We start from the raw sequence: 14,044 nt of genomic DNA, 5'->3' as shown, positions 1-14,044 counted from the left end.
AAAGCACTTAGCCTTCCAAAGTTCCATAGAAACCTATGGAACTTTAGAAGGCTAAGTGGTTTGAAAATATGCCTCTTGGTCTTTTCCCAGTGTGGCATTACTTATGTACTTATGTCCTCTACTTGGCTCACTTTTATTACATAGAGCAGTGATTTAACCTATTGTGATGTCATAGTGGCTCATTCCACCAATAAGAGCCAACCTCATTAGTGATGTCACAATGGCTTGATTGTATAGAATGTTTGTACGTTTGGGAAGGATGCCAGGTGCCCTTGGCCTGGATTGGCCCCTGTCGTGGACAGGATGCTGGGTTCGATGGACCCTTGGTCTTTTCCCAGTGTGGCATTACTTATGTACTTATCCTGGCATTATAAGAAGTGCTGATGCAGTTGGAGATACTTTCAACAGCACTATCAAGATAGGGCCACTGAAAATTAATGAATGGAAACTTATTTGTGTAGCATCCAGAGCTACTACTACTACTAATACTATTTAACATTTTTATAGCACTACAAGGCATACGCAGCGCTGTACACCATACACAAGAAAAGACAGTCCCTGCTCAAAGAGCTTACAATCTAGATAAGACAGGTAAACAGAACAATTAAGGGTAAGGGAATAAATAGGTGAGGATAAAGGACAGGGCTGTATGGATAACTGCTTTTGCATACTGGGATGTACATTTATAGTGTTGGTGATTACTTACATATTGCAGGTGCCATAAAACATTGCAGAAATATTCAGCTTTGACTTCGACAGGTCAAAATGTATCAATCCACCTCAGTTAGTTTACGCCAAAATCAAGAAACTGGAGCTCTGCAGGACAAGTCCAAATCACTATTAAACAGTTACATTCAAAAAAAGGTGCCAAAAATACTGGCTTAAAACAGCATCAATAATGAGTGAAAATGGGAGATGACCACTGTGACAAGTTGCCTAAGCGGTGGAAGTCTAGTCTGAGTCGTAAGCTGACTCTCACTCCAAATGCAGTGTTCAGTGCTCAGTGGAATAATAGTACAGAACCAATATATGATGCTAAGGAGTTCTCTGAAGCTTTGAAATATATTGCGAACTTCTGGTTTATTATACTTGTATCACAGTGTCGTCGTATAGAGGACATCATGGAACAGCATTTTAGAAAGGGGACATCCAAATCAGTACGTCACATGTGGATTTATTTTAGAACAGGCTGTACATTGCCAGATACTATTCTAAAATACATGAGAAATGGGCATCCGTGTGCTGGTTATGTCCAACATGAACATCCATTTTACAAACTGAAAAATTCAAATTATGAGCCGAGAAAACAGCAGACATGGGCATCATTATGGTAACATAGCAATGTCCATGTAATAAAATAGCCACTTAAATATCCATGTGAAGGAGCAGCAGGCTGAGAACCAGAGGTTCAAATCCCAATGTGACTCTTTGTGATTTTTACAAAATTGTAAGCCCTCCAGGGACAGAAAATTTCCTACTGTGACTTCCCTTAATCCAGTAGAGAACTTTTTTATTTGTACCCCGTGCTTTCCCACTCATGGCTGGCTCAATGCAGCTTAGGTACATATTTGTACCTGGGGCAATGGAGGGTTAAGTGACTTGCCCAGAGTCACAAGGCACTGCCTGTGCCTGCAGTGGGAATCAAACCCAGTTCCCCAGGACCAAAGTCCACCACTCGGCCACTCCTCCACTAGCAACATTCTGTGTAGAAGCCTGCCCTTGCAGCCGTGCAGGCTTCTGTTTCTGTGAGTCTGACGTCCTGCACATACGTGCAGGACGTCAGACTCACAGAAACAGAAGCCTGCGCGGCTGCAAGGGCAGGCTTCTACACAGAATGTTGCTAGTGGAATAGCAACATTAACATTCCATGTGGAATCTCAAATAGTAGCAACATTCCATCTAGAATCTCCAATAGTAGCAACATTGTCTGTTACATTTGTACCCCATGCTTTCCCACTCATGGCTGGCTCAATGCAGCTTAGGTACTTATTTGTACCTGGGGCAATGGAGGGTTAAGTGACTTGCCCAGAGTCACAAGGAGCTGCCTGTGCCTGCAGTGGGAATCGAACCCAGTTCCCCAGGACCAAAGTTCACCACCCTAACCACTAGGCTACTCCTCCACTTCTCAGTCATAACAGCGTTCTGTAACCTAGACACGCTAGGTATCAGGTCTAAATATGGGTGTCTATCTTTTTGGACTTGGATGTCCCCTTTCCCTTCCGCAATCAGAGTTGCACATCCATATTTTAGCTTCCACCCAAAACACGCCCAGACCATGCCCCCTTGCCATGTAGACATACTGCAGTGTTAGATGTCCATATCCTGGCTTTATAAAATTAGGAATTTGGACATCCTTGCAATATGGATATCTAAATGCCAGTTTTTGGGTGTCCAAATTATAAACAAAGCTTCTAAAATAAGGACATTAGCATCATATATTGAAGCATGCTTTTATTCTTTTTGAGTGTTTTGGTAGTGCACTAGAAGCCCAGTGAGTTCTGAACACTGCTTTTGTAGTGAGAGTCAGCGTATATGATTGAGATTAGAAACTTACCATTTAGGCAGCTTGTCACAATATAGTGATAAAGTGGTGCTGCTAGCATGGTGTTTTCAGTAAGAGCTTTATTACTCTGCGGCCGTCTCCCACTTTTACTCATCATTGTTGCTGTTTCAAGTCAATTAGTTTACAAACAGACCAGTTTATTTATTTAGATTTGCTCACATCTTTTTTTTTTTTTTATTTAGATTATGTTGCATTCACTTGTTTTTTGTACCCCCTTCCTCTGGTTTGTGTTCGGGTATGTTGTCAGGATTTCCAGTGTGAATCACACTTTTGCCTCTGCGATGTATATACTTTACCCACTGGCCTCTCTGTCTTCTTCCTGCTTTCCCAAGTTTTGCTCATGCCGTCCTCGGCCTCTGTCTTTGGTCCTGCAGGTCCCCATCCAAGAATCTCTTATTTATTACACTGATCCAGAACTGAATGAAGCCGCCCCACACAGCTTCATGAGTGAGTACTGAAGCTTCAACACAGCCCTAGTGCCAGAGAGGTCTGATTTGCTGTACTTCCTGGGGTTCATGGGATAGAAGGTAGAGAGTAATGGCTTGGTGAATCCTACTAGATGTGTGATGGGGTATGCTCTCATTGAGGCCAATATTCAGCCCGTGGGAAGCAGATATTCGGTGCCAGGCTGTTTCCGGTGACTGGCATGATTATCCGGGGGGGGGGGGGGGGGGGGGGGGGGGTTTTGCCAGCTCAAACTTAACCAGCACTGGCCAGTTAAGTTTATAGTGGCCAAAGATAGGACTGCTAGTTAGGCGGTCCGATTTGGCCACTAAACTTAGCCGATCAGCACTGAATATTGCCGGTTATCATGTGATATACCAGTAGAGATAACCACTAAAATTCAACAGAGATAACTGGTTATCTCGCAATGAAAATTAGTGGTTAGGCACTAAAATGTTATTTGACCAATCAGCACCCATTTCTGGCTGGTTAAATAGCGCTGAATATCATACAGATTGCGTGTGCCTGTATATGATTATACAGCAAGAGGGTAATTTTCTAATAAGGCACCTGGTTTAAGAGGGCAAATAGGCACCCACATAAGTCTGTTTTATAGATACACGTGGAGGGCCATTTTCTGATATGATGTCTAAGTCTGACTTTGAACGTTTTGCAAAAAACATCTAAAATCTGAATAGGAAAGAAGGTCATTTTTAAAAAAAAATGTCTATCTTGTTTTTTGAAAATACTGTTTTGAACAAGGTTTTGTGATTTGGACATTTAGTTTTTTGTTCCATTTTTGAAAAAAAAATGTCCCAAGTACAAAACACACAAAATCATGTCATTGGGATGTAGGAGGAGCCAGCATTTATAGTACACTGGTCCCCCAGACATTCCAGGAAAGCAGTAGGGCACCCTAGGGGACACTGCAGTGGACTTCATAAAATGCTCCCAGGTACACATCTCACCATTGCTCCCTTATCTTGTCTGCTGAGCCCCCTAAAACCCACCCAAAACCCACTACCCCCAACTGTACACCACTGCCGTAGCCTTTACAGGTGAAGGGGGCACCTATATTTATTTATTTGCTACATTTGTACCCCACATTTTCCCACCTATTTGCAGGCTCAATGTGGCTTACATTATATTACAAAAGATATAGTTATGAACAGAATAAGAGGTTTGTTCCAAATTAACATATTACTATGTAATAAATAAGGAAGATATGTCTGTAGAATCATTTACATAACACATAATAAAAAGCAATAATATATGATGACCAATAATGATAATATGGCTAATATAATCAATTCAGAGGGATCTGTAGGTGATATGTGGGTGCAGTGGGTTTCTGGTGAATTTTGGAGGGCTCACAGTTTCCTCCATAAGTGTAACAGGTAGGGGGAGGTATGATCCTGGGTCCACCTGTCTGCACTAGATTAGTCCACTAGATTAGTCCAGAGACCTGCATGCTGTTCTAATGGACCTGAGTATAACAATTGAGGATGGCAGGTAATGTTTTAAATCACATTTTTTGGGGGTGGGGTGGGGTGGGAGGGGGTTAGTGACCACTGGGAGAGTAAGGAGAGGTCATTCCTGATTCCCTCCAGTAGTCATCTGGTCATTTAGGCCTTATTCATTATAAAAACAGGTCTAGCTCCAAATGTCTTAGTTTTAGTCCTGGACGGTTTAGTTTTGTTCCATTATGTCTGAAAAACGTCCAAGTGAGTGATGTAGAACAGTTAAGAGTGACTCAATTTTTCCTGCTTTCAAAAAGCACAAAGACCAGGGGGACACTCAATGAAATTACACGGAAATACTTTTAAAACAAATAGGAGGAAATATTTTTACACTCAAAGAATAGTTAAGCTCTGGAACTCATTGCCAGAGGATGTGGTATCAGTGGTTAGTGTATCTGGGCTTAAGAAAGGTTTGGACAAGTTCCTGGAGGAAAACTCCATAGTCTGCGATTGAGATAACATGGGGGAAGCCACTGCTTATCCCTGGGATCAGTAGCATGAATCTTGCTACTATTTGGGATTCTGTCAGGTACTTGGCCACTGTTGGAAGCAGGATATTGTGCTAGATGGACCATTGGTCTGACCCATTATGGCTATTCTAATGTTTTTTTTTATGATTTTGTATGCGTTTAATTACATAATGTAAGCCGGTGTTTTTGTGTGTCTGCTGACATATATGACCTATGTGCTGTGGTCTGACAGATGCTCTTGTCATGGTCAGGTCTGATGAGATTCATGGGAGACCAGTCAAGTCCTAAGAGCTCAAAAGAAGTGGATCACGTCTATCACATTCTTCAGGTGATTGTCTCCTTTGCATGTTGAAGTATCCTCAGGAGGAGGAAAAGAGGAGAAGGGGAGACTTATGGTTCTACATGATGTTTGAGATTGTTTCCCCCCCCCCCCCCCTTCCCTTTGCTCTCTTATCTATTTCTTATTTAGCTTGTGCTTCATGGGCCAGTAGGGTTTGGAGATCAGCTCTATGAAGAACCCGGTACTGTTTGTTAAGGGGTCTGGATGATTCCTTATTCAATAACGTTTTTCCTACCACTGATTTTTAAGAATTCCAATGAAACACAAACCAAGTTTCAATAATAGTATGCATTCTTCATGAGGGCAACAGATAAGCTATGTGAAGGAGTAGCCTAATGGTTACTGCAGTGGCTTGAAAACCAGATTTGATTCCCCCAGGAGGTCCATGTGACTCTGGGCAAGTTGCTCAACCCTCCACTGCCCCAGGTACAAAATAAGTACCTGCATATGTAAGCCACTTTGATTGTCACCACAGAAAGGTGGTACATCAAATCTCATCCCCTTTCCCTCACTTCATTAGTAATCACCATTCTCTTACAGTTTTGGCCATTTAAAGTGACAGCAGGAGGTCTTCTGGTCAGTCTTGGTAGGTGACCAATTTGATAGCTGGAATTACCTGAGATGTTTTTTGTTCCCATCTTATAGCAGTCTGTAGTTTCATATCTGTTTCTTAATGTTAAACAGACTTACAAATCATAATGCTCTGAAATGTAACTTGAAGAGTTCATATCACTACTACTACTACTACTACTATTTAACATTTCTATAGCGCTACAAGGCATACGCAGCGCTGTACACCATACACAAAAAAGACAATCCCTGCTCAAAGAGCTTACAATCTAGATAAGACAGGTAAACAGAACAATTAAGGGTAAGGGAATAAAGAGGTGAGGATAAAGGACAGGGCAAGTGAGTAGAGGTTAGGAGTCAAAAGCAGTGGTAAAGAGGTGGGCTTTAAGTTTGGACTCGAAGACGGCCAAAGACGGGGCTAGGCGCACAGGCTCTGGAAGTCTATTCCAGGCGTGAAGTGCAGCAAGACAAAAGGAACGGAGTCTAGAATTAGCAGTAGAGGAGAATGGATGGATAAGAGAGATTTATCTACATAACGGAGTACTCGAGGGGGGGGGCGTAGGGAGAGACGAGAGTGGAGAGGTACTGGGGAGCAGCAGAGTGAATACACTTATAGGTCAATAAGAGAAGCTTAAACTGAATATGGAAATGGATAGGGAGCCAGTGAAGTGACTTAAGGAGGGGGCTAATGTGTGCACTGCGACTTTGGTGGGAAATGAGTCGCGCAGCAGAGTTTTGGTCTGATTGAAGAGGAGAGAGATGGCTGAGAGGGAGGCCGGTGAGAAGATGCTGTCTAACTTGAGGGCACAGCGACACCATGATATGTGGGAACTGCAGATTTCTTTTCCTGCTGGCTTTAGTATTTGCATTCTTAGAGGAATCCAGAGTAATCTAAATGGCATCCACCCAGCCCAACCTGGCATTATATCATGACTGGTCCTTCTAGTTCAGTACAGGGCAATGACTATATAAAATCAGGCAATAACGGCTTTCTATATCGGTGGCTATTTAGGAAGGTAGTCTGTGTCTAGAAACAAGTTTTAGTCAGGTACCTCACTTAACTTAGCAACTGCTCTTTATAGGCAGCACGTCTTCATCATCGTCATTAACCCCATAGTAATTACAAGGCTGCCAAGTTACCCACTTCCAGGAGGGAGACCTTTTGGGCAGTCCTGGTTTTCAACTTACATCCCAAAGCATTACAGTATATTTGTAGTCCCTGATTCTCTACCCATTGAAATCAGTACTGCGGGTTCCATAATGCATCAGGATAAGGTTGTCAGAAATCCAGGACTGGCCTAAAATCTCCCTCCTAGAAAGGGTAACTTGGAAGCTCTGTAATTACTGAGTCAATTTCAACTAGCTGGACACAGTCTCTGCCTCATGCTTTACAGAATCCTTTGATAAAATCTCGTTAGGAAAGAATAACTGCTCTTATGTTTTCTTTTCCCATCCAGCTGTGCAAAGAGAAAGAGAACCTGCGGGATGAGATCTACTGCCAGGTCATCAAACAGATCACTGAGAACCCCAAGCAGTAAGATCTAGAACCATTTCACCATCTATGTTTATGTTTATATGTATTCAATTTGATATCCCACGTGGTTTATGCAGGGCCATGCCTAGGGTCTCTGGCGCCCTCCTGCAGACCATCAGTTGTTAAAGTCAATATAATGGCCCATGAAATAAATAACGGGGAATAACTGGTCATCCGGGAGCCAAGCAGTGATAAATTCAAAAGAAAAAAAAAAGCTATATAGTAACATAGTAGATGATGGCAGAAAAAGACCTGCACGGTCCATCCAGTCTGCCCAACAAGACAAACTCATATGCGCTACTTTTTGTGTATACCTTACCTTGATTTGTACCTGTCCTTTTCAGGGCACAGACCGTGTAAGTCTGCCCAGCACTATCCCCGCCTCCTAACCACCAGCCCCACCTCCCACCACCGGCTGTGGCACAGACCGTATAAGTCTGCCCAGCACAATGAATACCTTACCTTATCCCATGGTCTCAGGTTACACGGGCGAATTTTGAAAGGCCAGACAGAACTCTGCACCCTTACCATGAGAATTACCTCGTATCCATCTGACACCGGTTGCACCTGAGGGAGGGGGGGAAGACCCAAAACAAGCCCAGCAGCAAGACGACACAGCAGAGCGGCCTCTGCCTCTTACGTTTCAACCAAGTCCATAGCGAACCCCCACCGCCCTCTTACCTCTGCGTAGCTCCCGCTCCCAGACGGCCACGATGACCTGCGAGAGCTTGCAGTGGTGGGTGAGCCACAGGGACAGAGTCTGCACGCTCTGCTGCGAGTTGCTCAGCTCCGAGAGCTTCTTCTCCAATGCTGCCTCGGAGAAGGCAGACATCACAGACACCGGAACGGAAAACAGGAACTAACCGCAGACAGTTGCTGATATCGACCTCTACTCCGCCGTTACCTTACCACCAACACCGGCAACGGTCCCAACAAGCACCCGACCCAGCTCCTGCTCCTTCAGGCAAGCATGCGTGGGGCAGGGCCTCAGCAGCAAAGTCCAATCAGCTGCGTCCAACGACGAGGCGGCGAGGCACAGAAGCTGACGCCAGTGAGTCTGCTGTGTCCTCCTTTCCTGCTGAGGCTACAGGGAATCGGTCGTGTACTCTTACATCGTTATTGCAAGCATTACGAGATGGAGCGGAGGAGTAAGGTTTTTTTTAAAAAATACAAGACGACGGCGGCACCCTTGAAGGCAGGCGCCCCCCTGCGGCGCTTACCGCGCTTACGGTGTTGGCACGGCCCTGGGTTTATGCAGATCACAACAGGGTACAATATACAAAGTCAAAGAATAAAAATAAAAAGGGACTCCATAAAATTGGTAGGAAAGCCTCAGATCCATACACACATAGCCATTCATTCAAAACAAACAAAGTTTCAGGCATCCTTGAAAGATTGTTCCATCTACTATAAATCTACCCATCAAACGCTATCCTAAAAAAATAAGATTTTGATGACACTTTATTTATTAAGATATACTATATTTATCAATACAGAATAGAATCCACCTTGTGACAGTGTTGCTTAAAAAGATAATAAAGTCCCACTGTCACGCGCTGCAGCCTTCAATGAATCAGCCTTGGAAGAACTGACATCAGGACTCTCCGTTTCTTTAAACCTCACAACTCTTTCGTTATTTACTCATCTATGAAGCATTGTCCAGGGCTCCTCTTGCACTAACTCCACTTCTCTGTCCTATTTGTGTCATGCAGGGAAAGTTGTTCACGTGGCTGGCTGCTTTTTGATCTACTGTGTGGCTTCTTCCTGCCTTCTAGCACCCTGCTGCCTTACATCACAAAATATCTCCAAGAAATCAGCTCAAGTCCTGGTAGTGGATGTCAAGGTATGCAGGACCCCTCAAGTGCTTCTGACTCTTCTCTTGCATCATAGTCATCTCTACGGGGTGGTACAGCAAGACAAGTACCATCCCCCCCCTCCTCAAATAGTTTGACATCCCTTTGCCACCCCAGTTTCAGATATTAGATCAGGCCTGGGGTAGCCATATCCCTGCCTGATTTGATGGTTTACTGGTGCTGCCTTGCTTTAGCAGTCAATCCCTTCGCTCTCCAGCTGTTGACCCGTCTCTTTAAACTTCACCAGCACAAGTGATTTCAGCAGTAGAACTGTAGTGAGGTATGTGCAGCTGCACAGGGTGAAAGGGAGGCAGGAGTGCCAAAATTACACCCTGTTTATTGCCTCCCCTGCTTGGCTAGCATCTCCTCTTCCTCTCCTATCCCTCCCGTGCATCTATCCCCTCCCAGAAGAAGCGCCCCTCCCGAAGAGCCTTCCACCCTGAAGAGCATCCACTCCCCCCTCCTGAAGGTTCCCCACCTCCCTGTAAGCCACCTGGGCCTACCTGAAGGATGCCCTGATGGTCTAGGGTAGGACGGGTAGCAGCAAGCCCCATGCCAGCTTTGGGTTCAAAAATTATGGCCCCAATCCATCCTGGTTGGGGCTATGAGAAGGGAGATGGATATTTTGAGGGGGGTAGGGGGTGGGAGTGCCAAAATTACACCCTGTTTATTGCCTTCCCTGCTTGGCTAGCATCTCCTCTTCCTCTCCTATCCCTCCCGTGCATCTATCCCCTCCCAGAAGAAGCGCCCCTCCTGAAGAGCCTTCCACCCTGAAGAGCATCCACTCCCCCCTCCTGAAGGTTCCCCACCTCCCTGTAAGCCACCTGGGCCTACCTGAAGGATGCCCTGATGGTCTAGGGTAGGACGGGTAGCAGCAAGCCCCATGCCAGCTTGGGTTCAAAAATTATGGCCCCAATCCATCCTGGTTGGGGCTATGAGAAGGGAGATGGATATTTTGAGGGGGGTAGGGGGTGGGAGTGCCAAATTACACCCTGTTTATTGCCTTCCCTGCTTGGCTAGCATCTCCTCTTCCTCTCCTATCCCTCCCGTGCATCTATCCCCTCCCAGAAGAAGCGCCCCTCCTGAAGAGCCTTCCACCCTGAAGAGCATCCACTCCCCCCTCCTGAAGGTTCCCCACCTCCCTGTAAGCCACCTGGGCCTACCTGAAGGATGCCCTGATGGTCTAGGGTAGGACGGGTAGCAGCAAGCCCCATGCCAGCTTGGGTTCAAAAATTATGGCCCCAATCCATCCTGGTTGGGGCTATGAGAAGGGAGATGGATATTTTGAGGGGGGTAGGGGGTGGGAGTGCCAAAATTACACCCTGTTTATTGCCTTCCCTGCTTGGCTAGCATCTCCTCTTCCTCTCCTATCCCTCCCGTGCATCTATCCCCTCCCAGAAGAAGCGCCCCTCCCGAAGAGCATCCATACCCCCTCCTGAAGGTTCCCCACCTCCCTGTAAGCCACCTGGGCCTACCTGAAGGATGCCCTGATGGTCTAGGCTAGGGCGGGTAGCAGCAAGCTAGGCTAGCAGGTCTAGGCTAGCAGCAAGCCCCATGCCAGCTTTGGGTTCAAAATAATGGCCCCAATCCATCCTGGTTGGGGCTATGAGAAGGGAGATGGATATTTTGAGGGGGGTAGGGGGTGGGAGTGCCAAAGTAGGCAAGTTGTACACAGCACACTTACAGCTTGCTATGGCCTTGTTCAGTGGTACTCACAGGTGGGAGTGTAACTTCCTGTATTTTAACAGGAACTTTTGTCCACATGTAGCAGGCAATATCAATTGTGCTTGCAATACTGAAGTTTAAACAAAGGACAGCTACTACAGAGAAGAGGGATTGACTGCTACAGCTGCTTTGCTGCTTAACTAATCTGGAGGGAGGGGAGGGGAAGGGAGAGGCAAGAGCAAATAGTTATGGAGGGAGGGGAGATGCAGGACCAAATGTTGGGAAAGAGGAAGGGAATCGATGTTTGGGAAAGAGCAGGAGTCAAGTAGTGGAGGAAAAGACAGAGGTATATGCTGGGGAAGAGGTGAAAGGATGCTGGAGAAAGAGACAGGGCAGATGATGGAAGAAGGGGAGAGCAAGAGGGAATGGACGAGGCAGGGGCAGCTGGGGAATGGGAAGCTGGAGAAGATGGATGAGTTTTGGGGGAAGGGGCTAGGAGGCAGGAGAATAGATTGAGGATGTGGGATGGTGGAAATGCAGAAATGGGTTAGGAGAATGGAAAAGCAGAGTGTGAGTTTGACTGGGATTGAATAGAGTGTGGGGACTCAGAGCTTAGGTGGTGATTGAGTAGCATGGGAAAGTGGAGACTTAAGAATTAGGTGAGGGCAGAGTGGGGAAATATGAGCTCTGGGAGGGTATTGGTGCATCAGATGTGCTGTGGGGTAGGATACAGTGTGAAGAAAAGTGGAAAGATGGTATGAAAAACCTAGAAGAGCTAGGGAGGGGTTCAGAGGTACTAGAAAGAGATGGGACTGTGGAGAGGAACGAGACAGAAGAGCGAGATGGATCTTTGGAGAGAGTGAGAGGGTAGAAATGGAGAAAGGGGGGAATGAACGGGATGGTAGTGGTAAGAGGAAAAAGGGGCTGAAGGAAGGGGAGAGAATGAGAGGGAAGGAATCAAGGCAGATAAGTGGAAGAGAGGTAGGGTAAGAAAGAAGGCTGGTGGAGAGTACAGTGTTTAGCAATGGGGAGGGGGGCTTGATAGCAGGTGAAAGAGAGGCATAGAAGATGGGGAGGAGTGAATGACAAAAGGATAATGAGAGAACTGGAGAAGTGAGAGTGAGATATGGAAAGCTGACCTGAAAACCAGGGGATGAGAGAAAGGGAGGAGTAAAATCTACCTAAGGATGGCCTTTGTGGGCTGCTATCTGTACTGCTTTTGACCTCTTTTGGGTTGGAATCCAAGTACAGATTCTGAGCTATGAGCTAAGCCTGATCCCTTCTGAGCCTTTTGGTCAAGACTGAGAACCTGTAACCTGTATAATATGTGAGCTTAATGTCCTATCACCCATGACATTGAGGGCATAATGATGTAATGATAATTTTAAAAACATTTAAAAAGTCTTTACAGAAGTCGTAGTGTAAATGAAACTGTTCCACTTTCTCTGGGATTGTCATTTTTTTATATTGACTGGGAAAACATAGTACATAGTAAGTGACGGCAGATAAAGACCTGAATGGTCCATCCAGTCTGCCCAACAGTCACAATAATTCTCAATTCTAGATTAAATCAACAATGAATGTGATATTATATACTTGATCATGGTCTGTCTTTGTTGTTTCTGGGACATAGACTATAGAAGTTCGCCCGCTCTGTCCTTATGTTCCAGCTACTGGAGTTGCTGTCAAATCCTATGTGAATCCATCTTGTCATTTGCGGGACACAGACCACACGATATTAAGATGAACACCCTTATTTTGGGCTGAATCAAAGCAATACACAGAGATGTGCTGCCTTGTCTGTGGACAGTGGTAATTTATTGGGACCAGCATGGGGTTCCAACTCCAGTCCTGCTATAATAGAAACCATGATGCAAGTTGACAAGGTTTGGGGTCCATGGCCAACCAGAACCAGTGTCGATGTCAGTCTTCAGTTCATATTCCAGAACATCTCCTAAATAATCATTCAGTCTGTTGACCACCTACTAAACTCTTAAAGTCTAGCATTAAAATTTTTTTGTTTTGCTTTTCTTAGATCTTGCTAATGCCTGCCAGAAAAATCTTAGACAAACTACCCTTTATGGTGGCCGGTGTCACCTGCCCTTCACTGTGGAGATGGAAGCACTGCTGGTAATATCACCGGGGGAGGGGGAGAAGGGAGGAATCATGACTAATGTTTATAGCAAATGTTCAGAGTGAAAATACAGTGTGCTGTTACAGTGCAGTGAATATTTGGGGCAGTGGTGCAAGACTGCAGTTTGTCATTAGTGTATTGCAAGGGGGTTCAATATGAAGATTTGGCATAGTGGAGTCTGTCCACTGCAAATCTTGTGCAAGGTCCACCTCTGATTATACACTATTATTTTATTTATTTTTGTTACATTTGTACCCTGCGCTTTCCCACTCATGGCAGGCTCAATGCGGCTTACATGGGGCAATGGAGGGTTAAGTGACTTGCCCAGAGTCACAAGGAGCTGCCTGTGCCTGAAGTAGGAATTGAACTCAGTTCCTCAGGACCAAAGTCCACCACCCTAACCGCTAGGCCACTCCTCCACTGTTGCTACTATTTGAGATTCTACATGGAATGTTGCTATTCCACTAGCAACATTCCATGTAGAAGTCAGCCCTTGCAGATCACCAATGTGGCCGCGCAGGCTTCTGCGAGTCTGACGTCCTGCACGTACGTGCAGGACATCAGACTCACAGAAACAGAAGCCTGCGCAGCCTTCTACATGGAACATGGAACGTTGCTAGTGGAATAGCAACATTCCATGTAGAATCTCCAATAGTAGCAACATTCCAAGTAGAATCTCCAATAGTATCTATTTTATTTTTGTTACATTTGTACCCTGCGCTTTCCCACTCATGGCAGGCTCAATGCGGCTTACATGGGGCAATGGAGGGTTAAGTGACTTGCCCAGAGTCACAAGGAGCTGCCTGTGCCTGCAGTGGGAATTGAACTCAGTTCCCCAGGACCAAAGTCCACCACCCTAACTACTAGGCCACTCCTCCTCCACTGTTGCTACTATTTGAGATTCTACATGGAATGTTGCTATTCCACTAGCAACATTCCATGTAGAAGTCA

The 14,044-nt window shown here is 45.5% G+C and overlaps 1 protein-coding gene across 1 annotated transcript in view; it reads left to right on the top strand.

Annotated features, from left to right (window-relative positions):
* MYO15B (myosin XVB) overlaps positions 1–14,044 on the top strand; it is a 93,925-nt gene that overhangs the window by 63,070 nt on the left and 16,811 nt on the right. Inside the window, exons 17-21 of the mRNA XM_030208262.1 lie at positions 2,938–3,010; positions 5,249–5,325; positions 7,365–7,441; positions 9,154–9,284; positions 12,995–13,089. Coding sequence (XP_030064122.1) covers positions 2,938–3,010; positions 5,249–5,325; positions 7,365–7,441; positions 9,154–9,284; positions 12,995–13,089 — 453 coding nt within the window. The remainder of the gene's footprint in view (positions 1–2,937; positions 3,011–5,248; positions 5,326–7,364; positions 7,442–9,153; positions 9,285–12,994; positions 13,090–14,044) is intronic.

This window comes from Microcaecilia unicolor, chromosome 6 (assembly GCF_901765095.1).
Source record: "Microcaecilia unicolor chromosome 6, aMicUni1.1, whole genome shotgun sequence".
In the NCBI taxonomy this organism is placed as follows: Eukaryota; Metazoa; Chordata; class Amphibia; order Gymnophiona; family Siphonopidae; genus Microcaecilia; species Microcaecilia unicolor.
Note: the sequence above shows the minus strand (reverse complement) of the source record. Positions and strands in the feature narration are given on the sequence as shown.